Source organism: Desmodus rotundus, chromosome 3 (genome assembly GCF_022682495.2).
Source record: "Desmodus rotundus isolate HL8 chromosome 3, HLdesRot8A.1, whole genome shotgun sequence".
NCBI lineage: Eukaryota > Metazoa > Chordata > Mammalia > Chiroptera > Phyllostomidae > Desmodus > Desmodus rotundus.
The window spans coordinates 201787247-201811822 of NC_071389.1; the positions used below are offsets into that span (position 1 = coordinate 201787247).

The 24576-nt window shown below is 65.8% G+C and overlaps 1 protein-coding gene across 2 annotated transcripts; it reads right to left on the reverse strand.

Moving 5' to 3' along the window:
- Positions 1 to 214: 214 nt before the first annotated feature.
- SBF1 (SET binding factor 1) lies at positions 215 to 24496 on the reverse strand. 2 transcript variants are annotated; one of them, XM_053919847.2, is made up of 41 exons: positions 24274 to 24496; positions 18718 to 18803; positions 18198 to 18335; positions 17876 to 18034; positions 17686 to 17796; positions 17017 to 17122; positions 16761 to 16893; positions 16566 to 16674; positions 16366 to 16479; positions 16195 to 16272; positions 15762 to 15875; positions 15558 to 15686; positions 15384 to 15482; positions 15085 to 15289; positions 14895 to 15007; positions 13910 to 14059; positions 13633 to 13701; positions 13385 to 13543; positions 13051 to 13313; positions 12792 to 12964; positions 12640 to 12713; positions 12365 to 12560; positions 12019 to 12146; positions 11504 to 11682; positions 11271 to 11407; positions 10962 to 11169; positions 10616 to 10812; positions 10401 to 10538; positions 7769 to 7846; positions 7349 to 7530; positions 7096 to 7275; positions 6615 to 6716; positions 6356 to 6541; positions 6149 to 6275; positions 5946 to 6076; positions 5642 to 5872; positions 1933 to 2040; positions 1624 to 1835; positions 920 to 1007; positions 721 to 852; positions 215 to 634 (listed from the first exon to the last, which is right to left on the reverse strand). In XM_053919847.2, the coding sequence occupies exons 1-41, from the start codon at positions 24326 to 24328 to the stop codon at positions 536 to 538; spliced, it is 5676 nt and encodes a 1891-aa protein (XP_053775822.1). In that variant the 5' UTR covers positions 24329 to 24496; the 3' UTR covers positions 215 to 535. The 2 variants fall into 2 exon arrangements, with proteins under 2 accessions (XP_053775822.1, XP_053775823.1); XM_053919848.2 differs by lacking the exon at positions 7769 to 7846.
- Positions 24497 to 24576: the final 80 nt, after the last annotated feature.

Genomic DNA, 24576 nt, shown 5'->3' on the forward strand with positions numbered 1-24576 from the left:
ACCACCTCCCCTTCGGGAAACTATCCCTCCTCACCACACCGGGCACTGCTCTGGCAGGAAGGGAAGTCTTTGTCTCAGGCTACGCTGGCCCCAAGACCACCCCAGCAGGGACCCCCCAGGGCCGTCCGTGGATGACCAGCCACCAGCACTCGGCACTCGGTGGACCTGGGTCCCGGACAATGGGTGGCGGGTGGGCCGAGGAGACGCAGGCGTGTGGCACATAGTTAGTTCTCTTTATAGACTCTGGTTGTAGGAACAGGTTGCCTGCGGGCCGGCCGGGGCCACCACGCAGCCGGGGCTGGGCTATTTACAGGCCCACTGAGAGGGCTGTACCATGGTGCCGCCCGGCCGGCGCTCAGCCAGGACTCTGAAATAAGTTAGAGCTGGCCGGCGGGCGGGGTGGGCAGGGGCTGTACACGTGAGTTTGGGAGCGGGGCCGCAATACTGTCGAGGGCGGGGGCTGTAAACATGGCCGGGGGGGCCCTGCCCACCCTAGTGGTCTGTAAGGACGCAGAGCAGCTGTGCAGGGCCAGGCTCAGGCATCTGACAGGCAGCTCTGGATCTGGTCCACCCACTGCTGGGCCGACGGCACGTCCTGGGCACAGAAGTTGTAAACACGACGTGTCGTCTTCACCTGCGGAGGGCGGGTGGCTGACTCCATGGCTCCATCTGTGGAGCCCCCCCCCACCGCCCCCCCCCCCACCCCCGGCCACAGCTCACATCAAAGAAGGCCTTCTCATCCACGGTCTTGGGGGCACCCATGGTGGGTGTGCCAGGCGCCACAGCCTCCACCTCTGCCAGGTCGATGATGCCCTTGCACTCCGTGTCCACGCGGTGGTCGTAGTAGCGCAGCTGAGGGGACGGGGTGTCAGGGCAGGGTCCCCCAGCCCTGCCCACCCTGTGCCCACTGACCACTTACCTGGTGCTTGGTCTTGTCCAGCACGAACCAGCGAGCCTTCCAGGGTTTCATGAAGGCCCCTTTCTTGTAGAGGGTACCCTCGTAGGATCTGCGTTTGCGGCAGAGGCAGGGCAGGGCTGGCCATCGGGGCCCAGCAAGCCCAAACCCCAGCCCCTGCCTTTGCCCCACACAGGCCCAGCAGGGCAGCAAGACCACGGGCCCTGGCCCCAAACTGACCCAAGACTGGGGCACTGGGCGGGGGCCCTGAAGAAGCCCTAGGGATGTAACCAGAAGGAGTGGAGAAGGCCCCCCACAGCCTTCACGCAACAGACACGGGATCCCACATCAGAGCCTCGGGGTGTCAGAGAGGCAGCCCCCACCTGCAGGTCAGATGCTGTAGACGAGGAGGAGCACACAGCAGGCCCTGGGGGTGGGGTGCAGCCTGCCAGGCCCTGGCCTCACTGAGATCCTACTTCAACCTCACCTGGTACCTTACCTGCCCTCACAGTACCCGCAGCCCGTCCCCCTGGTCTGCTGCCACCACAGCCTGGCTGTGGTCACTGGTTCTACACCCCAAGCCCTTCCAAGCCCACCCACTGCTCCCCAGCAACTGTGAGCTTACGCTCAGGCCACCTGAGAACGACCAGAAGCTCCCAGAGGCCCCGGCCTCCCATCCTAGAGCCGCCCACGCAGCAGCGCCTGCAGCGCACGGACAGCCCTCGCACCTGTTTTCACTCTCAGCGGTCTGGAACTGGCTGTACAGCGTGCTGGTGCTGCGGCGGGCGGCCTGGCGGGAGCCAGATGTGGTCGAGCCACTGCTCTGGTCGCTGTCCAGGCTGAGGCTCAGGGTGGAGCCCACAGGTCCCTCCTGCAGGTACACACCCAGCGAGCGGCGGTGGTGCGGCACACTGGACACCAGCAGGGAGCTGGGGGCGCCCTGGGGGCCGGAGATGGGGCCTGTGTTGGCCAGGCAGCTCCACTTCGATCTGGCCGCAAGCCCTCCCAGCACCCTTCCCACACACACTCCCACTCACACGTCCATCTAGCCGGCCTTCGAGGCGCTGCGCGGCCTTCACCCGATCCCAGGTGTCCTTCCAGCGCTCAGGGGGCCGGCCCAGCTCTGCCTCCAGCCGCTGCAGCTCCTGGGGGAGAAGCAGTGAACACCGCTTGGAAGAAGACATGCAGCCCAGAACACGGAAAGACAAAAGGAAGGAAACCACGGACACCCAGACTGCGAGGAACCGTCTACGTGCGTACCCGAGGGCAGGAGGAGGCAGGATGGGGGGGGGGCACAAACCCAGCATTTGGGGACAACAGTTGCAAGTTTCACCAGACTAACAGGAGGCATCACACAACATAATTGAAAGGACTACAAACCCCGAACAGCGTTATCAGAGAAAAATGGCTGAAATACCAAAGAAAAATCCCCAAACCTACCAGAAAAAAGACACGCTGTCTTCAAAAATGGGACAATGGAAATGCTGGCCAACGTGGACACAAAAACGGCTGGACTTCCACCTTGGCCATGACTGTGGGCAGTCCTGACTAGCTCACCATGAACAGCCGTGACCAAGACCCTGAGGCAGGGTGACCTCAGGGCCACGGCCACAGCGTGGGGAGGCAGAGCCCGAGCAGAGCACTGCAGGGTGGCCACACGCACAGACCTGCAGGGCAACGTCCGAGTGGAGGGACCGGCACAGCTCGAAAGGTCTGCACTGAGGCCGCCTGAGCGTTTGGCCAAATCAAAGTGCCACGTGCCAGGCAAGATGTGACACAGCCTGAGCAGCTACTGAGAAGCTGTAAGCCAAATCCACATTCTGGAGGGTCCTCACTGCAGGGAAGCAAGGGGATACCAGACAGCAGAGTGCGGTTCCTGGCCAAACACACCGAACCCACCGGGGAAACTCTGGCCAGGCCGTGCCTTTGGAGTGGGGCGGGGCCCCAGGAGCTGAGAGGAGTGCCATCTCTACAGCTGCGCAAACAAAGCCGAGACATGCCCCAGAAAAGACCCAGCTGACACACGAGTTCGTTATCGGCCCGCAAGACTGTGTGTGACTCGAAACTCCTGACTCCCGACTCCCCAAAGGGAGTCGGCTCAGTCCTGATGCTCAGCAAGTAGAGCCCACAGCGTCTGGCTTGTAAAAAATTACTAGACCAGCAAAAAGGGAAACGAGCTCCGCACTTAGGGGAAAAGTTAAACAGACCCAGAAATGAGTCGGTATTGTAATTACCATACAGGAAGTAGAGAAGTTACAATGTGTAAGTTTAAGACTTCAAGGAAAAGATGGACACAATGGTTGAACACGGGGGGGGGGGGGCTCTCCACAGTCTGTAACTATTATAAAAAGAATCCAATGGAAATCCTGGAGCTGAAAAACATCTAAAATGAAAAACCCATTAGATAGGCTTAGGAGCACATGACCATAAGCGGGAGAAGGGAAGCTGATGACAAGCTCATAGAAATCATCCAAAACAAACTGCAGAGAGGAGGGAGCAAATGGCCTGGGGGACCTATGGGACAATGAAGGCCCAGGGGATTGTGCAGAAAAAACTTCTAAAAGAGAGAGTAGCCTCAAGTGGAAAACTATGGCCGTAGATTGAAGACACTGAAAGAGCTCGCAGAGAAGGAACACAGAGAAAAGCCGGGTGAGGGTCAGACCGCCGAAACCACGGCGTGGCGCAGAGAAGACCTCGGCCACAGCAAGAGGAAAAGGGCGCCGTTCTGCGCCGTGGACAAGCATGCGAACGAGCACCGACTTCGAGTGAGAAACCGTCACAGCCACACCAAGTGTCAAGAGCTGTCAACCTGCACTTCTGCACCTCCAGAAAACACCTCTATTAAACGAAGGTGCACTGCAGACATCTTCAGGTAAACAGCAGCGAGGACAGGTCTCCGGCAGGCCTGCACTACGAGACACACGGAGGGCAAAGGTCCTAGGTCCGAGCCACGCTGAGAGCGGAAAGGCCACTGGAAACGGTGAAGGCAGAAGGCTGCTCCCTGGGCTCCCTCATCTGGTTAAAACCAGGTTCCCTACGTGAGCACAACACGTGCGTGTTTATATCAGCGGTGGACGTGAACTGTGACAGAGACAAGGACGGTGGGGGGACACCGTCTGGAAGGCGGCACACGAAACTCAAGACAGACGGAGACTGTTCAGCCGCCCCCTTTTCCAGAGACACGTCCCAAGCCCCCTGCAGACGCCTGAAACTGTGAACAGCACTGAACACGCGTGCTGTGCTATGTGTCCTGTTCACTCACGCCCGCGATGGGGTTTAATTTATAAACGGGGCACAGGAACGGGCTGCCAGGGACGGCCTGTAACAAAGCACACTGCGCTGCGGTGAAAGGTCCGTGACCGGCTCCGGGCTGTGACTTGGTGACACAGAGCACTGCACAAGCTCCGCGACACCTCGACAGGCGGTCTGATGGCCAAGAGGACGGCGAGCTGGCTCACAGGTGGGGGCGCCTACAGCGCAGACGCTGGACTCAGAGAGGGTTCACAGCCTAGGCTGGGTGGAGCACGGTGGTGCGAGATTTCATCGCACGACTCGGAAAAATGTGCAACTTAAACTTAAGAGGCATCGCGGAATCTTTCATTTAACATTTTTGGACCGTGGTCGATCACAGGTAACTGAGACCGTGGACGGATAAGGGAAGACGGCTGTGGTCTCTCAGAGCCACGCGGAACAACGCGAAGAGGCACAGCCCAAAAGCCTAACGGAGCAGGGAACAGGGAACACTAAAAAATTCTCAACTGCTAGGGAAAAAGAAAGGAGCAAAAAGTAAGTAAACAGAATACAAACAAGCTAGATTCTAACCAGACCACGTTAATCATTAAGTGTAAAGGGACTAAAAATCCCACTGAGAGACGGAAACCGTCAGAACAGATGAGGAGACCCAACCACATTCGGAGCACAAGAAACTCATCTTCAGGGCAGAGACAGACCAGAGCCCGGGCAACGTGCCCCACGGTGTTGGTCACAAAAAAGTTGGTGGCACGGTTCACGCCAGACCCCGTGCCGTTGAGTGCTGCCTGAGTCTCTTCTGTGAACTTGGGGGTGGCCTCATCACAGCACTGCGACCCTGTGCTTCCCCAAGCTCCTACTGACAGTGCCTTCAGGCCAGGACGCAGGAATTAGCATCTCTACTCTTCCCCACAAGAAAACAGAAGCTCCAAGAGGCTTAGGTGCTCCCCCACAGCCACACAGTCCACAGGGGCAGTGCCAACCCTCCTGTGGCCGCCTGACCGCTCAGCCACGGCAGGGAGTTCTGGCTGCCGGACGGCTGCCCTGTCTCACCACAGCCTCTTCCCCAGCTCACAGGGCGACTTCCCAGGGCGTCCGCCCCAATGCATCCTGGCTCCTGAGGCAGAGGAGGTAGGACCTCCGAAGAGGAGAGGCCCAAAGTCCACCCCAAGCCTCTAGGCCCACAGGCACGTTTCTCTCTGAAGGGGACACAAGGCAGGTGGACAGGAAGTGCCACTGCTCATGTCCCTGGGGTGAGGAAGCGGGGGCTGGAGCCACCACAGACCTGAGAAAACCGTGTCCCTCGCAGGGCTGATCTCACAGGTGGTGGGGGTGTGCACCTGCCCAGAGCACCCTGCGGGTCCTGACAGCAGCCCCAGGGAGCCGTGGCCGCCACAGGCTGGCGGTCAGTTCGCAGGTGGGCAAAGGGCAGGGCCACTGGTCTGCCAGGCGCACACGCAAACACGGGCGCATGCAGCGTCCGCGGGCCACACGCACCTCCAGCAGACGTGAGATGGCGTCGGGCTGGACCCGGGGGCGGTTGTCGTAGCAGGGCCACACCACGCGGCGCCTGCTCTGGGGGGCGCCCCCGTCTGGCCGCTCCTCCTCCAGGGGCTCTGGCGGCCCCTGAGCCAGTTCCCAGTCGTAGGGGGGGCCCTCCGACAACGCTTCCTCAGTGTAGAAGTCCCATATCCTCAGGTTGGACACGTTGCTGTAGGGCCGCAGGACCTGGGGGCGGGAGTGGCGTGAGCGGCTGGGCTGGGGAGGGCCCGCTGGCCCACCCTGGCCCCGCCCCGCTCACCTCCGCGTCCTCAGGCGCGTACATGTAGTTGTAGAACGCCGGCGTCCGCTTGCTCAGCCTGTCCACGTACTCCCACACTGACCTGCAGGGCTGCGGGCCCCTGCGCTCCCCCTTCTCCTCGTACAGCAGTCCTGCAGGGGTCAGCGGTGAGCCCTGCCCACCAGCCTGCGAGCACCGGTCCCCCACTGCCACCTGCACCCTACCCAGCTCAATGCGCTCGTAATCCGAGTCCAGCAGGAAAGTCCGGAAGCGGCGGGACACGTGGTGGTAGCCGAGAAACTTGAGGTAGAAAGGGCTGAACTCAAACTCCATGGGGAACTGTAGATGGACCTGTGCGGGGTCAGGAGTCAGAAGCCTGCCTGTCTGACCAGGCCCCCGGGCTCAGCCCTCCTGCCACGCCACCTGCTCACCTGGTGCACGCAGTCCAGGAACTGCAGGAACACGGGCGTGAAGCCGCTGCTCTGCCCGGCCAACGTGTGGGCCCCACGGTGGCTGAAGCGGTGGCCGAAGGACAGCCACTCCTTCTCGACCAGCAGGCGGAAGCCGTCCAGCGTGCGGTAGAAGGGGTCCGAGAGCAGCTGCACCAGGGACACCACCTGCCAGCACCACCAGCTCTCAGGAGGGCTCCCAGGGCACCCTGGCCCACCCAGCCCAGGGTCTGCTACGCACCTGGGTGGTGATGTCCCAGCCGTCCTCTAGGCTCACCAGGACGGAGGAGCCCGAGTCCAGGAGCTCCACCACCAGCACTGACACCTGCAGCAGCTTATGTATCTGCAGGACCAACCAGCAGCCCTCAGGCCCCAGCCCTGACCAGTCCCACAGGAGTGATGGCCACGTGGGCACTGGACCCAGGGGCAGCTGGAGAGGGGGTGCCGTGCTGATGGAAACTGACCACTGCTGCCTCCCGCCCTCCGAAGCCCCCCAGGACTGCAGGGCCACCTGTCCTGGGGATGCTCAGCCACCCCCAGAGGACAGCAGTGGCCCCGAGCCAGGTGGGGAGTGGCCACCAACCCCTCCCAGGGCCCACAGTATCCTGTGGTAAGTGAGCCCAGACCCCATCTGCCCCCACAGCAACAGGCGAGAGGAAGCATCACACCCACCCCACGTGGCCCTCGGCTGCAGTGGGGGCGGGGAGAGGAAAGGCAGAGACCTGGGTCAGCCACTCTGAGTCCTCCAGCGAGCGCAGGAAGGAGGCTGGGCTGGGCTCAGTGGCGGGACAGCCTGGGACACACGCCTTTAGCAGCTTCTTGAAGCTGGTCTTCACCTGCCGTGCTTCAAACACCTCGATGGGCACCAGCTCCCACTGCTGCAGGGGGTCCGGCCGCACACCCTGGAGGAGGCCTGATGGTGAGCTGTGTGCTGGCCCAGGTGCCCGCCCGGCCCTGAGCCCCTCCCCCAGTCACCTTGAGCTGGGCCTTGTCCCCAATGATGTAGAGGGCTGCACGCTGGGGCCGCAGAAAGCCCGGGTCGGGGGGAGCCCCGTTGGCCTGGGGGGGTGCCAGCGTGTCCCTGCCTGCTAGCCGAGAGCCCACGTCACCGCCGAGCCCACCGCTGCGCCCGCCGGCCCGGACACTGCCCCATTTACCTGCACAGAGACCACAGGTGAGCACACGAGCTAGGCCCAGGCACCACTTACCTGGGGGCCAGGCTATGCCTGCATTCATGTTGGGGGGGGCAGGACTTGGTGTCAGGGAGTTAGTGCCCAGGGTGGTGGGGGACCGTTAGTGCAGGTGTGGGGGGACGTTAGTGCCCACGACGACTCAGTCACACGGGGGCATCTGTGCCAGGTGTGGGGGAGCCAGCCCACGTGGCCAGTACGGTACCTCGGGGCGCAGTCCGTCTGGAGGCCGAGGCCGCCATGGGGTTGGACAGCGTGGTGACCCTGGCTCGGGGGCTGGGCACTGGAGGCACAGCAGAGAGGAGGCTCAGGCCTAGCCCAGGCCCGCGTTTGTGCCCAGAATGGGGGTCCTGTGGCCCAAAGGGCCAGGTGCAGGGCTGGGTTCCCCCCAAGCCCCGGGGGCCCCCAGGGGTCAGCACTAATGCCATCTTGGCCCCTGGGGGTCTGGCCATAAAGTGGAGGGCTGGAGGTGGGTAGAAGGGTTCAAAGGAAGCAGGAGCCCTGGGCTTTCCTGCAAACACCTCCTCTGTGACCCGGGCCTGGGCCCGCAGACTCTATGGCCCCATGTGGCTTCAACCCAGGCAGAGTGGCAGGGGAGGCCCAGGTCCTGGGAGCTCCCAGCCCACAACCGGAGAGAGAGGTGCGGTCAAGGACTTCTCACAAGTGGTTGCGAGAAGTGGCCTGTCTCTGTGGAGAGGCAGCAGGGACGCCTCTCCCCTGCCCGCCAAAGCAGTCTCCACGGACAAGCACCGCACCAGCCCCTCCACCCTGGGGGCAGGAGGCAAGGCCACCCCCAACAAGGACACAGCCAGCGTGTCCCTGTGACGCAGGCAGAGCCTGGGCTGGGACCTGTGTGCCGCTGAGCTTGGGGGATGGCGGGAGGTGGCACCACTGAGCTCTGTGGACAGTCAAGAGACGTCCAGGTGACAAGAGGGACGGGTACAGGGGACAGAAGGCCCTTCAGGGTGGGCACCACTCAGAACCTCTAGTGGGGTGGATGGAGCGAGACAGCGGAACCACAGATCACACTGCAAGGGGACTCCGACATCTAGAAAACTGAAGCCACTGAATTGGAGAGTGACACTCCTGGCGGAGGAGCGGGGGAGCGAGGTCTGGGCCCCTAGCAGGGCAGCCGTCAGCCTGGCTGTCCCAGGAGGCTGAACCCACGAGGGACCATGGCCCAGGGTGAGACAGACGGCAGCATGGGGCCCCGAGAAGTGGTTGCGACAGCAGAGTGAGCGCCGTGCATGGGGCAGGCGTGGGGCGTGTGGGGCCCTCCAGGCTCACCAGGACAGCGAGGCCCCCATGAGCTCTGGAGCCCCTCCGCCATAGGAAGGTGTATGGGGCCTGGGCCAGGCTGAGGGTGCTGGCAGCAGGGAGGCCCGCAGATGCGGGGCCCAGGGTGGGCAGTGGGAAGACTCGGCATCATTGGGCTTCTAGAGGGCTTGGCCTGCAGGTGAAGCCAGCAGCCCCCAGGGCCCTGTCACCCCAGCAAGTCAACTGCAGAGACAATTGTGGGTAAGCATGAGGGCAGGACCCAGGGGACTAGGTAGGAAGGCCTAACCGAGAAGTGACCTGTGCATGGCATCTGCCTCAGGGGGCGGGGCCTGGGTGTGGCACCTGCGTGAGCCACAATGGCCAGGCCAGCTGAAGGTGTAGAGCCAACAGTCACCCCCACCAAAGCCCCGGGTGGACACTGTCACCCTGTCGGCGGAGCAACAGGCTGAGGGGTGCAGGGGTGCACTGGGGCTGGGTTGGGGTGGCAGCCAGGCCAGTGGGGGTGGCAGCCGGGCCAGCGAGGGCGGCTCCCCTGACCTGACACCTGCAGGGTGGAGACAAGGCTCTCAGCACTGCTGGAGCCCGCCAGGCCCCGGGGACCAGTGGGGGCTGGATGATGGCTGGGGTCACCAGTGTGAGGACAACCCTCCAGGAGCCCCAGCATGTGACAGGCCAACAGGGTGAGCTGCACAGAGCCCAGGCATCCATGAGGATCTGGGAGCAGGGACTGGGAGGTGGGGGTCAGATGGGATCAGGTGGGAAGAACTGCCTTGGAGTGAGACCCCGGAGGAGGCCCCTTGTCCCTCATCACAGAGTGAGGCCCTGTGCACCGTTCTCCTGTCTGAGACCCTCCCCACACCCAGCAACCACCTGGCTCACTTCCCCAGCAGGTTTCCACCTGTGGCCCAGGAGGCCAGACCACCCTCTACAGCACCCCCCCTCGCCCCCACCGTGGAGAGCAGCATGTGCTCTGGGATCGCCCAGCACCCAGCATCCCTGTGGCACGGGGCGGGTGAGCTGACGGCCCCTGGGCCCTCACCCGGACCTCGGGCCTGGAGCCCTCTCTGTACACCAGGACGATGGGACCCCCCGTGCAGGACCGGGAGCCATCGGGAGAGGTACAGGCTCACAGGCAGGGCCAGGTGTGGACAGAGGCAAGGAGAGGGCTACAGTACAGCCCCACCTGGGGACAGTGGGTGCATTGGGCATTAAGGGGCCCATGGTGGGGACAGGGAGAGGAGACCAGTGCAGACATGGCCTAAGGGGCCAGGTCAGATGAGGTCAGATGGGCCAGATGGGCGGGGGCCTGAGAGGGAGGATGAAGGAGGGACAGAGACCAGACGGGTCTGTGGGCTGCATCCCGGGACGACAGGGAGGGTGAGGAGCTCGGTGGGTGGGAGAGGGGTGGTCAGGGCAGGGGCTCGGGGCGCTCACCTGGTCCCATGCTGGGCCCTCCCCTCGTCTCACACCCCAGACACTGTGCCCCAACCCCACCGGCCTGCCCTCCATAAATGTCACCACAACCCCGCAAAGTCCTCCTGCCCTGGAGCACCCCTCACCATGGCTGCCCAGGTGGGCCGAGGAGAAGCCGCTGAGGGTGTTGCGTCCGGACATGTCGGCGTAGCGGGGCATGGAGCTGACCACGGCCTGCAGGTACTTTTCCTGCTCCAGGCTGCTGGAGTCAGCCTGGGACTGGCCTGGGGGGGAGGCAGAGCTGCGGCAGGTGCGGGCGGGGGCATGGGTGCCAGGCACGCGAGAGGACGAGGGAAGGTACCTGGAGAAGGCGTGTTCTGGGCCTTGAAGAGGCCGACGACGCCCTTGCCGTGCAGGCCCCCCGAGCGCAGCAGCACGGCCTTGGAGCGCCCGCTGCGCCAGCAGACCACGGGGAAGCGGCTCTGGCGGTAGCAGCGGGAGACACGCTGTAGGGCGTTGTCCTGGACGCTCTGCGGCACGATCAGCAGTCCCGGGTAGCTGCGGGGGGTGGGGGGGGGGCGGGGCGTGAGGCAGCTCGCAGGGGATGGGCCAGAGGCACCCTCCTGCACCCACAGGCCAAGGGCGCTCCCAGCGCTGTGACCAGAGGCCACAGGAATGGCAGCGGGGGGCCCCGCGCCAGCACTCACCTACGGCAGATGGCGTACATCCGGTTGACAGGAGAGATGCGGAAGGGCTCCGACTTGGCGCGGCTCAGGCTGCTGCTCAGCGTGCCCAGGCCGAGGCGCTGGTAGTCCCTGCAGCACGCCCGCTCCACCAGGCTGCTCATGGTCATGCGGTCAGAGGGCTTCAGGGCTGAGGTCGGGGTCAGCGTGCTGGGCTCCAGCTCCTCCGACACTGGGCAGGCCAGGCACACGAGGCGTCACCCACAGAGTGCCAGGGCTACGCCCTGCACATGGGGTCTTTGCTGAGACCACCCAGGCTGCCCGTTCCCCCACCTGAGATCTCGTCCTCCTGGTCCTCAGGGGGTGGCTGGCCCCGGTGCTCCCAGCTGGGGGGGCTGTACTTCTTCCGAGTGACGTACTGCCGCCCAATGGTCTTCTTGGCGTTCTTCACGAGGTTCCGGGAGAGGGTCCTGGGTGCACAGGATCAGAGTGAGAACGGGCTTAGGGACAAGCACGCGGCGCTTCTAGGAGGGGTGGGCTCCCTGGCCCTGGGGCCCGCACCACACCTGAGGGAGGGGGCCTTGTCCTTGGCAGCCCGGGGCGGCCGGCCGGGCGTGTGCGCAGAGCCCAGGGTGAAGGCAAAGGTGCCCCTGATGTCCGGCGGGAACCTCAGCCGGTGCAGCTGCTTGCGGAAGAGCTCAGCGCCGTCGGACCCCACCTCCTCGTCAAAGGCCATTCGCAGCAGCTGCGTCAGACCAGCGGCCTCAGAGGGCTGAGTGGCCGGCCTGGCCGGGACCACAGGGTGGCAAGCTTTCCTCGTAAGGACCTGCGGCCAACAGGCCCTGGGGCAGGGGCAGGCCCACTGTGGCTGAGAAGGGCAGCCCTGCCTCTCCTCCCACTGCGGACACGCCGGGCCGAGGGCTGCGCCCACCAGCGTGGCCTGCAGCCGAGCAACACGCGCTTTTGTCCTGGTCCCTCTTCTGTGTGAGTCCCCGCTCTGGGCAGAGTCCCACAGGGGGTCTAGGAGCGCCTGAGGCGGGCTCTCCCCGCCCCATCTGGCCCCGCCCACCCGCCGGCCCACCTGGAATGTGCAGGAGCGCAGCTGCAACCCATCCTGCAGGAGCTGGTCCACGGGGGTCTGCACGCTGATGCGCTTCTCCTTGGTCAGTGCCGCCACCGGGAAGGAGCGGACCACCACCTGCTCCCCCACTGAGAATGGGTCCGGCACAGAGTCAGGGGAACAAGAGGGGACAGTCCCAGTCTCAGGGTCCCAGAGCTAAGGGGCCCCGGCAGGTGGAGGAGAATCAGTGACCTATGCCCCACAGAGACCCTGCAGCCCGAGGGGGAAGGAGAGGCAAGGAAACTCCTACTCCCCCCAGACACCTGGTGTGGGGCCGGGGCAGAACAGTGTCCAAAGGCTTGCTTACCCAGGGGGTCGGTGGGCATCCCCGTGAAGATGACCCGGTAGGTGGTGAGGAAGACGGCACCCTCTGCCGGCAGCAGCGCAGGGCCACCCCCGCTGCCCCCTGAGCCCTCCTCACGCCCATCGGGGAGCAGGTAGACACGCAGGCCGTCCAGCACACACTCCTCACCGGGCAGCAGGCGTGGCCGCAGAAGTTTCGGCTGGTCAGGAGACACGGGAGCAGCCCCTCAGGACGCAGCCCAGACCCTGGCACCACCGCCCTGCCGGGCCCCCACGCACCTTCTGGATGGGGGGCAGCCTCTTGCTCTCCCGGTGCACGGCCTCCAGGGTCTCGATGTGCATCTGGACGATGTCTGGCAGACAGCAGTCCTCACCCCTGGGCCCCGCCCCCACCACCACAGGGAGCATCTCCACACCCAGAACCCGTGTACCTGGCACCATGACATGCAGCCCCTTGAGGTGCTCGCTGGTGACCCCACTCTCTGTGCAGACCTTGTCCACGAAGCGGTTGATGAAGCGGACCACAGCCCCGGCCACGTCACAGGTCTCCGCATCCTCGAAGCCGCTTTCTGTGTCGTAGCTCTCCGCCACGCTGCCTGCCATGCTGGGCCAGGAGGGGCACCGTGGGCAGTGGGCACAGGCCCCACCCACCCGAGCCCCGGCCCTCCCAGCCCTGGGAGTCCCGCCCACCTGCTGGTGACCAGGCTGTTGCTGGCGCTCTCGGGGTCGCCCAGCCCCGCGCGCTCGCGCAGCAGGCGGCTCTTGCTGGAGTCCAGGGGTAGCAGCAGGTAGCTCATGCGGTTGGCATAGTGGATGGCCTGGCTGAACACCGTGCTCTCCTCCTTCTGCACCAGCTCCTGCTGCTTCTCCCGGCTCAGCGTCGGCCACAGACGCCGCTGCTCAGACGCCACATCCAGGGCAGAGCGCTCGTCCTGAGCTGGCGCCTCCCCGACCTGCCAAAGTGCTGAGGGTGAGCCAGCAAGAGACCTGCCCCCACCCCTGGGGCCTGGGGGTCCCCACACACCTGGGAGGGGCCCCAGTCCTCGGCCGGCTCCAGGTAGAGGGCCCGGATGTGGGCCTGCACGTCCCCGTAGAACATGGACTCCCAGAACTGGGGCGTGCTCCACACCACATGCTCCTGCACACAGCTGTATGCGAACTGCGTCACCCCCGGGCTCAGCTTCTGCAGAGGCAGGTGGCTGTCAGTGGGGGCCGGGCCGGGGGACGGGGAGGGGACGGGGACCGGGACCCACAGGGCCACCCAGCACTCACCCGGCAGAAGGCTGTGACCAAGGGTAGCAGCGCAGCCGCGATGCCGTGCTCATCCAGGGAGGTGCAGTCCTGCGGGCGCCGGGCGCTGTCAGAACCCTCCCCCCACAGTTCCAGAACCTTCCCCAAGGTTGCCCAGGGCTCTTCAGAGGAGCCGGGCAGGACACCCCACCCCCGCCCCCAACAAGGGTTCTGCCCAGTGGACCCCCACCCACAGACAGGGCCGCCTCCACCCACTGGTGCTGCTGGACACACTGCGGGCCCCTGCCCTCCACCTCACCTGCAGGCAGCAGTTCATCATGCGGACGACAAAGTCGAACTGCTGGTGGTCCAGGACGGCCCGGTTCTGCTGCACATGCAGGTGTAGCTCCTGGACCAGGCAGCGGCGGGCGGCACGCCCCTTCAGGGCCCTCAGCACAGCTGGGAGCAGCTGGAATGGGGGGCACAGGGCTGAGGGCATGAGCCTACACAGGACCATCACCAGTGCCCGGGGGCACAAGGGATGCATGGGGGGGCCCTGGCAGAGTCACGGAGGAGGGAGCAGGGCCCACCTGGGGCTAGAGCCCAGGTTCTGAGCACAGGACACCTGGAGGCGTCCAGGCCGGGTATGCCCAGACGCCTGAGGGCCCCTCACAGAAGCGCTCCAGGCGGGGCCCGGTATTGGGGGGAGTGTGGAGGACACCCCAATGTGTGCACAGCCAGTGCACGGACAGCTCTGCAGGGAGGCCTGCGGCCCAAGCACCAGCGCTCCCAAGTCCAGCTGGGGCCTCAGTGTCCAAGCAGAAACCTACTGTTTGTGGCCCAACACGTGGGGACCCGCAGCCCCTCGGAAGGGGCTGGAGAACAGCTGTGGGGCTCGGGGGGGCTCCGACCGGCTGTCGGTTCGTGGGCGCTGCAGAGGGCAGGGCAGTAGGTGCTTCCCTTTCCCTTCAGTTCTTTAAAAAACAACATGTGTGGCCAACACTCTTCACAAGAGGTGAAGAAGCCAAACAACAGACAACTTTATGGGGTGTGTGTGTGTGGGGGGGGGGGCCAGGAGCCGAATGTGAGCTGATGGGAGGGGCCTGACGGGGGCATTGGGCACACAGGGCAACCCCCACGCAGGGCGTGTCAGAGACACGCATGCTGGAGCCTGACACGGCCGTTAACCGACGCCACCCCAACGAACTTCACCAGGAAGGACACCCCAAAGGGCCTCACATCTAAACACCGATGACCCTGAAGGCCGCCCCTGGCAGGTGAACGAGGGGCCCAGGAGCTCTCACCTTCTTGGCCTCCAGCATCTTCCCCTCGAACACGTAGGAGATGCAGTTCCGAACCACCTCCAGCCGGCGGGCGCTGTTGCAGTACAGCCCGCTGCTCCGTTCCAGGATGGCGGCTGGGGGAGAGAATGCACTCACCTCCGACCTCACCCCCACCCTGGGCTGCACTCAGGACCCCCGCCCCGTCACATACTCATGGGGGGTCCCGAGGGCACGGTGGTCCTCCTCTCGGCCTTCACAGCAGGGGGTGCGCCCTGCATCTTGGCGGTGGCCTGGTCCACAATCCATTGCACCATGCCCTCGTCCAGCCGGGGAAATGGCCGGGGTGCCCGCCGCAGGTGGCTGGCTTCTCCTGGCCTCTGTACTTTGTGCATGGCCACCGCGGGGTATGGGTTCTCCTGGGGGGACACCAGCAGGCGCGGGTGAGCAGCCCAGGGCCAGGGCAGCACCGTGACCTCCCTGGGCCAGCCCAACCCCGGGCCACCACCCTACGTTCTTATAGAGCTGCTCCGCCAGTTCCTTGACATGACGCAGGACTCGCTGGGGGTGGCTCTCATCCGCCCGCATCCGTGTCACCTCGTGGGCCACCAGCTGGGGGAGGAGGCAGGGTCAGCCACTGGCCAGGAACAGGGGGCGGGGCTCCTCCCAGCTGGGGCCAGGACGCACCTCATCGAACAGGTCCGTAGGGCGGTAGGGGACCCCGCGCTCAGACACGAAGCCAGCGAAGGCCATGCCCTCCAGCACCTTCATCAGGAAGTCGTCCTCCACCAGCCCGCGCTGGCCCAGGAAGGCTGCCTGGGGTGCACGGGGAGGTCAGCCCCCAGGCACTGGCTCCCACCCGTCCCTGCTGTGCCCCACCCCAGCGCCCACCTTGTGAAAGCGGATGACTGGCTCTGGGTGGATGCGGACCATGTGCAGACACCAGCGGTAGCCCTGCAGGAGCTGAGCGAAGAGCCGCAGAAAGACGGCCCGCAACTCCTTGTCCTGGGGCCCAGGGGATGCCGGTGATGAATGCCGGTGAATGCCCTCACCCTCCACACACCCCGGGCTCCGCCCCCTGAACCCACACCCCATGCTGGCCCCACCCAGGCCTCCCCAGGCGCCTCAGACCCTCCTTTCCCTCCAGCCTTCCTCCACACAGAGCCCAGGGATGCTCCTGAGACAGTGCGAACGCCACGCCTGCACAGGACCCTTGGAGCTCAACGCCCCACGGCCCTGGGACCGCCGGCCATCAGCAGCAGCAGACCTAAGGAGCGGGCACAGGGAGGGCCAGGCCCCTGATGGGAGCTGCAGTGACCCCCACCTGCATCTTCAGGGAGGAGGTGGATGCTGTGGGGGGCGGAAAGGCGAGGTCCGCCAGCTCCAGCTCTGGGTCCAGGACCTGCAACGGCAGGGAGGGGCGTGGTCAGCTGCAGGGCAGTGCGGGGCTCTGCGTGGCCCTGCCGCAGTCCCCCAAGGCTCAGCCCCGCCTCACCATGCTTAGGACGCTGTGTGTCTGACTCTGTAGCGGCTCCGGCAGCGGGGGGACGTGCACACACTCAGGGACGGTCACTGTCCCTCCGTCCAGATCAGCCACAATCACATCCAGCTGTGGGCCAAAGGCAGCACGTGGTCAGGGACCCGCAGGCTGGTTGGCAGGTCCCGGGCGTCAGGCAGACACAAACAGACCCTCACCAGCTCTTGGGTCTCTGCCTGGAAGGCCGCGTTGACACCAATGATGAATGGCGTGGGTGTGCTGAGGACCTCCAGCAGCTGGGCCGGCAGGATGGGCACGTAGGTGAAGCTGCAACAGGCCAGGGCTCAGCGTGGTGGGCCCCACAGAGAGGGGGCCGGGCAAAGGGACCAGGGCAGAGGGCAGGGGGTGGGCACCTGTATCGGAGAGGAAACAGCAGCGCCAGGAGTCCCCGGCAGGCGTCTGAGAGGCGCTGGTAGCTCCGGGACAGGAAGAGCACCTTGTGCTCGGTGAGGGCAGCACAGAACAAAGACAGCACATTGGTGATGCCTGGAGGGAGAGGACAGGCTTGCAGGCCCACCCCACCCCACGCACCATGGGGGCCCCTCAGCCTCTGACTGCCAGGCCAGGGGAGGAACGGGAGGCCCAGCAGGGCAGGACGGCCGAGCTCACCTAGCTGGCGGAAGAGCAGGGCCACGCTGCAGCGGCTGACGGGCAGGGACTCCGTGAGCGGGGTCTGGATGACCTGCCGGTCACCTGCCCCCAGAGAGATGGTTCTCTGTGGGAGAGAGAGAACGCTGCTCAGTGGCTCTGACCAGACCCCCCGTCAGCCCAGAGCCCCGCAGCCTCAGGCCCGGTGGACCGACAGGGCCCGAGGTGGGACTGGCCAGGACAGAGGCACGGCAGGAGGGCAAGGCCACGCCGGCCTCTGCTGGCCTGAGCCGTGCTGCAGAGAGAGCACAGGGCCTCTGACCTGGGGCGGGGACGGGCCTGGGTGGGCAGAAGGAACAAAGAATCCGTACCACTCCGTCCTCAACAGAGTCCAGCTGCACAGGACAGACGGGCAGAGAGACACAGTTAGACACACCGCACAGAGGGGCACAGACAAAGAGGCCGACACCGATGACCAGAGACGGGCGAGAGGACAGAGACACCAAAGGGGCCAGGCAGAGCCAGGCGAGACGCAGCACACAAAGGCGAGCGGGCCGGGCCCAGGAGGTGACAGCTGATGGCAGCACCGAGACACACGTGTCCAAAGCATGGGGCCGTGCTCAGCCCAGGCCGGACTCAGGGTGCCTACCAGACCCACCCCCACAGCCAGCAGCTGCCCCCAAGACCCACCTGTGAGCCCCCCGCCAGGGGGATGACGCAGGTGAGCAGGTTCCCGACCACGCTCTCCAGGCCCACATTCAGGCCCTCCACATGGATGGCGTAGATGAGACCCAGGCTGTTCTGCAAGGACCGCAGACAGGAATGGCAGCAGCTGGCGGGGGACCCCCGTCCTGCCCCACGCCCTGGCCTCCTGCCTCACCCTGAACACGTCCGCGTGGTCCAGCCGAGACACCAGCACCAGAGTCTTGGGAGCGAACAGCGGGCCGGGTGGGCCGGACGCTGTAGGCGAGAGGTGCCCAGAGCCTCCCTCATCTGCCTCCTCTTCCCGCAGGGCAGAGCCCTCGGTGCCCACGGCCCCCTGTGGACAGAAGCCTGTTCGCTCGGCTCTCAGGCACACCCCAGGGGGAGGACACACGTGTCGCCTGCGGGAACTCTGGGCTCCACGGGGCCGGGCACCAGGACCAGCCGCAGACAAGGAGACACACCCAGGGGCTCAGCCACACCGCGGGCCCTGTGCTGACCTGCGTGGGCTCCGCCGGCTCCCAGAAGGTCAGACAGGCACAGTAGTGCCGCTCGGAGTTGATGTCAGTGAGGACAGCAACAAAGAAGGTCGGTGGGTTCCTCTCAGGACACAGCTGCCACCCGCTGGGCTGACAGAACTGGGGGGGGCCAGGGTCAGGGGTCAGCCCCCTCTGTGCCCTGCCATGCAGCGTGCGCACCAGCCATGGCCTGGGCACCGGGTGCCAGCACAGCAGGCAGCCCTCCCCCGCGACCACCCTGGGCACACCTTGCCTCCTGCCCTTGGCCCACCCCCCCACCCCCCGCCACAGCAGGGAGCAACACCTGTGTGGGGTGAGGACCCTGTGGCACAGGACGCGGTCCCTGCCGTGAGGGGGGGTGATGTGATAGGGGCACCCAGTCCCCTGTCAGCTAGGCCAGCGCCCCTGCTCCCTGGCCCCAGGGGGTTCCTTGAAGTCCTGCAGGGCGGAGGCAGGACTCTGGCCTGGCCCCCCCGCAGCCCAGGCTCAGCACCCCACTCACCAGCTCGATGCCCTGGGGGAAGGGGTTGTCCTCCCAGTCCTTCTCCGGAAAGCGCTGCAGGATCTGGCCCTGGCCTTCCCCACTCCCTGAGGACAGGGGCAGGTGGTCAGAGGCCCTGCCGCTCCCCACAGCCCACTTAGACAGGAGCCTCGAGGGTCTCAGAGGACGACCTCGAAGCCCCAGGGGGAATGTCCCCCACGCCCCTCCTAACTGGCACCAGATCAGCCTCAGCTCCCAGACCTGTGATTTCCCGAAAAACAGTCCCGTGAGAGGCCACTAGGCAGCCACAGACCCCAAGGCCACCAGAGGGCACATAGAGAAGCCAGGCTGTGGGACTGGGGTCCTTCCCTGCTCCTAGGCCTGGCCCCCCCACATCGACACCCTCAGCTAGAACCTACCAGACTGACAGCAGAGCACACACCCCTCCGACAGAACAGTACTTCCAGACTGTTCCACAGCCAACCCCCGGCTCAGGTACTAGGCCGCACAATGCCCCGGCCTGACAGGTGCCCAGCCCCCCTCCCTAGCACAGCCTCACCCAAGAGGTACGGGGTCTCACACACATCCCCTGCCCACAGCCCCAAATGCTGCATGTCCCCACTGCCTCAGAGACAGGACCCCCACTGAAGGCGTGCCTGTGGAGCACTGGGGTCTAGCAGCTCCGAGAAGCGCTGAGGGGCAGGGGGTGTGCAGGCTGCTGTGGCCACAGACCAGGGCCAGGGAGGAGTTGGGCAGGAGGCCCCTGTCCCTGCTCATGCCCCTGGGCACACAGCCTCCCCAGCCGGCTAGCTCCCCATGTGACTGGGGAGTCCCCCTGGGGCCCACTAAGCCCCATCTCATCTGCGCCCTCCACCCCATGCCCAGGGCTCCACTCCCAGGAAAGGCTGAACCACCTGGGCGTGCCTTAGCTCACTCCCAAAGGCCAAACCAGGAGGCTGGACCGGGTACATTGGGGAACTGCTCGCTTCTTGGGGCTCTTGGAGAACGGACCCCAGTCTGTGCTTCCCCTCCTGTCCCCACCCCCACTCCCCCCCAGCAGAGCGGCACAGTGAACTCCACCTTCACCTCCCACACCCGACCGGAAGGACCTGCAGGTACCCTGCCTCTGCTTGGCTTCAACAGGGCCCTGCCCAGGCAGCAGAGAGCTGAGCTGAGAGCAGGGGTGGACCGGTGAGAGAAGGGCACCGAGTGGCAGAAAGAACGCCCTCGGAAGGCACCACCACCAAGGTCAGCAGCAGGCAGGTCCCTGCCTGGCTGGAGGTGACAGGAGAAGGGTGAGAGGCCGTGACTGTGACTCACAAAACCTCAGCTTCCTGCTCCCTGCCCCTCCCCCCACCGACACCCTGAGATGAGGTGGCAGACAAGAAGTGGGGGAGAAGGACAGGTGTCTGCCGGTGCCACACCTACCTACACACCTGTCCATAGCCCACCAAGACGAAGCCCCTTGGGGTCCCTCCAAGCCCACCCCCAAGGGCCATGTTTGCCAGGCCCAGGCTGGCTCACTAGGAGACATGGCTCCGCCCCCCCCCCCCCCCCCCAGGGACTGACTTGTGTGGGGCCCCAAACCACCGGCTGGGCCCAGGTCTGGCTGGCACCCAGGGCTCACCCAGCTCTTGCCACGAGGCAGCAGGCAGAGGAAGGAAGAGCGGTGCGTGCAGACGGGGACAGCCGCGTCTGCCTCGCGGCCTCCTCCCCAGGCCCGTGGGCCGTGGCCTTCACAAGGCTGCTCTCCGCGGCCCCCCCCCCCCCAGGGAAGCGGACAGAATAGATGGCCACTGTCCACAGCTTCCCTCCCCACACCTCGCCCCACTCATCATGTGAAATATCAGCTCCCACTTTGCAGGCTGCACTCTCCAAAGAAAAAACTGGAGACTTTCCCTGAGGTGTCCCAGCTTCCTGTGGGGGTCAGTGGCTGGGCAGGGCGAGTGGGCATCCCCCTACCAGGCTTCTCTCTGGGCCATGAGGACCTCAGACTTGACCTTCAGGTCCAGCCCAAAGAGCATCCCTCCTCTAGGCAGCTGTCTGTGCAGCGCAGGCCTGGGGCCTGCAGGGAGCCCCGGGCCCCTCCCTGCAGCGCACCCCTCTGTGATTCCTGGGGCACCTGCTGGCCGCCTGGGCCAGGTGGGGGCTCTGCCTGTGCCCAGCACAGGCCACGGCCTCCTCAGAGCCTGCTGGACCCGCACAGCTGACCACGCAGCCGTCCTCCCACTCACTCTCCATGAGCAAACAGGTTCCCCAGGCAGCCTTGCAGGGCAGCTTCCAGAGCCCTGGGGGCGCCCCGGCTCGGCAGGCCCTCTCTGGAACTGGAAGGAGCCCACTCCCGCCCCTTCTCTGAGAGCCCAGCCCACACCTCGGCTCTGCGCGTGGGGAGCAGGCTGCGGCCTGGCTGTGGGCCTGCATCCTGGGGCAGGGGTGGGTTCTGCCACGTCTCCAGGGCCCCCTCCCCCTGGAGCCCTTGTGGCTGTGGAGGGACCTGTGCTGCTGCCGCTGCTGTCCCACAAGGACCAGCACAGCCTTGGGCCACAGAGCAGGCCTCTTTGGGGGGCCCAGGAGGAAGAGCACTAAGGTCCCCTGAGGCACAGACAGGGACCAGAGCTTCCTGTTGCAGCCACATCCCCACAGCCAGTCCCCTGTGGGCTGCAGGCCCCGTGAGGGGCAGGGGAACACAGAGCGTGCGTTCTGTCATCTGCTGGCAGCGCCCGTCACCGGTGCCAGGCTCCAGTGCCTTGGGGGCCGCCTGGGCCAGCAGCACTGTGGGCAGAGGCAGAGGAGGGTGCGCTCGCCAGGGCAGAGAGAGAGAAGGTAGGCTAGAGCCTACTGCCGCTCCCTCCCCCACCGCAGCCACACGCACAGGGGCTGCAGCCTCGCCAGGGGTGCTCCCCAGCCTCCCCCAGTCAGACCAGACCAGCTCTGACCCAAGCCCTTGGACCCTGCTGCTCCCAAGGTGGGGGCTGGGAACCAACTGAGGCCACCCCAAACAGCCCCAACCTGCTCCAGAGGGAGGGCAGGAACATGGGTGGGGAGAGTGATGGGGCAGAGGAACGCGGCCAGCTCAGCGCAGTCAGGACTGAGAGAGGCCAGGATGTGGGGTGGGAGGTGGGTCTTCCTCTCATGTGCTGGGGTGAGGGGAGTGCCCCCAGCACCAGGAGGGGTCCGGCTCCTGCTCCCTAGCAGACACTCACTCATCACCTGGTCAGGTCAAGTACATCTCCAACTCCCAAAGACACCCCAGCACTGGCCACACGGTGTTAAATCAGCTGACCCCTGTCAGGCCTTCCCAGGCCAGGAGCTGGACGGAGGTGGTCTGTCTGGCCCCTGAGATGTTTCCAGGCCAGGTCCAGGGTGCCCGTGTTCTTGTGAAGGAGGTGCCCCCACTCACAGGGGAGAGGGCTGCACCCTCTTGGATGAAAGAAGGGACCCCACCCAACACCCTCCCTCCCTCCCTCCTCCCCTTCTGCCTGGAGAGGTCTGCCAGGGGGTGACCCAGGAACCAGGATGCTTCCTCTGGCAAGGCTCCGGGACTCAGCACCCAGGCCCTGCATCCAGCTGCTCTGACAGGATGTCCAGGTCCAGGCCAAGGACAAGTCACCCACCACTCCCCAGACCCCCTCCACCAACCCCAAAGACACCACACTGCTGCCTGAGACGCTAGGCCTGCCCGGGTCTCCGCCTCCTGCAGAGGCAGCCCTTCTGTCTGAGCCTAGGGGTGTCTGCACACCCACTGTTGGCCATTGATGAGACGCCTCCACTGCCCAGAGCCTCCTGCGCAAATAGCTTCGCATGTGTCCACCTGGCGCTTGTGGCAGCTGGGGGGGCGGGGGGGGGGAGTCTGTGTGACTTGTCCCACCTCCAGATGAGGGCACCGAGGAGCAGGGAGCCGAAGGACTGTCCCGGGGCCACAGGCTATCAGGTGGCAAAGCAGAGACCACTAACGCAGTACTCCTCTGCTTCGGGCTTCCCCCACCGGCTGGCTCTGCCCTTGGCCCTACAGCCAGGGCCCCAGCCTGTGGGCTTGTTCCTCACTGGGATGGACGAGGCCGCCAAGAGAGGCCCTCAGGCTGGGGGCTGGCCAGCTGCGGAAAGCAGTGCTCCTTCCCGCCACTCCTGGTCAGTGGACACTGTTCTGCCCAAAGGGCACCCACACCTGGGGTGCACCGCATGAACACACACAGTCACAGCCAGCCTGCCATGGAGCCCACCCACGCCTCCTCTCGCCTCCCTCCCACTTGCCCTCCACCCCCCACCCCTGCTGCCCCATGTCAACATGCCTCCCACCAGCCTCTGCCTCCGCAGGCCCTCCCCACACCACCCTCAGCATCATCAGCCTCCAAGCCTGCTCTGCGCACCCAGCCCAGGGCCCTCACACGGGGGCAGCCTGGCAGCCGGCCTTGTTCCCTCCTGTGGGCCTGAGCGACACTGACAGTAGCGAGCAGACTGGTCCTTGCCACAAGAACTCCGCCTCTGGAGGGACAGGCACGCTCATGAGTGTGCCCGGGTGGGGGTCAGAGGAGGGGCAAGTCCCCAGCAGAGGGCCCTGAGGAGGGTCTGCAGTGTGCAGGGCCCAGCAGGCAGAGGGGAGAGAGTCTGGGTCCTGGGTGGTGACAGTGACAGCTGGGCTGACAGGAAGCAGGGCAGACTTCAGGCTCAGGGGTCACCCAGCCTGACCACACAGCCATCCCCCTACCCCTGGCGGCACAGGCACACAGGGCCCACAGCAGGGCCGGGGTCAGGGTCAGCCTCGGTGCGCCGTCCCCTCTCGTGGGGCTCAGACCAGGTACTCGGTCTCTCTGCTCTGAGCCTGCGCTGTGGACCGCGACGCAGAGGGAGCCTCGGTGGGCTGCTGGGAGGAGGAGTGCGCTCCGGCGCACAAAGGGCTGTGCGGGGCCTGGCACCCAGCTCGCTCACCAGGCCGCTGTCTCCAGGGCGGTTGCTGATGTCATTGTCAGGCTGTTTTCTCCCACCCCCTGGCCAGAAGGGCCCTTGGACACGGGCGCTGACCCCAGACACGGTCCTCCGGGTGGCCACACTGATCCCTCCGCCCCCAGCGTTGGACGGTAGGCCCTCTGCCAGGAATACCCTTCTCTCTCCCCCCACATTTCCTCCTGAAAGCCTCCAGCCCCAGCTCAAACGCCACCTCTCCGTGAAGGAGCTCTGAACCCCGCGCCCTCTTCTGCACCCACGGAACCTACTGGACCTGGCCCACCGCCGTCGGGCCTGCGCGTGAGACCGGAGGCACCGGGGTCAGAGGCGAGCTTCGCGTCCCTGGAGGCAGAACCACCCGGCAGTCGGCCAAAGCGGTGAGCCCGTCCCACCCAACGGAGAGCCAGGAGGCCGACCGCCCCGGCCCTCCCACCTCCCCAGCGACCCTGGGGTGCGCCTGACGCGGTTCTGCCCTGAGTGCGGCGAGCAGGCGCGGCCTGCCCTGTCTCACAGCCCAGCCCGCCTCGGACCCCGGAGCGGGACGTGGCGCGGCAGGAGCCCCAGACGACCGTGACGCTGGCCCGGCGGCTTCGGCCCGCTCGCCCCGACCGACCCTCGCCGGTCCCCGGCACTCACCGCGCGGGTGCGGCCCGAACGCCACCAGCACGAAGTAGTCCGCGAGCCGCGCCATGGCGAGGGGCGCGGGCGGGCTCCGCGGCTCGGGGACGCGAGGGCGGCGCGCTCATGGCCCGGCCCCGGCCCCGATCGGCGCACTCCCAACGCCCCGGGCCCGCTCCGCGGCGGCAGCCAGGGCTCCCGCCGCCATCTTCCCAGCCAGCCGGCCCGCCCGGCCACGCCGCGCGCCTGCGCGGCCTCGCTCCACCCTGGAGGCGGGGGGCCCAGGAACACCGCGCTCCCATTGGTCCAGCCGCTCGGGCT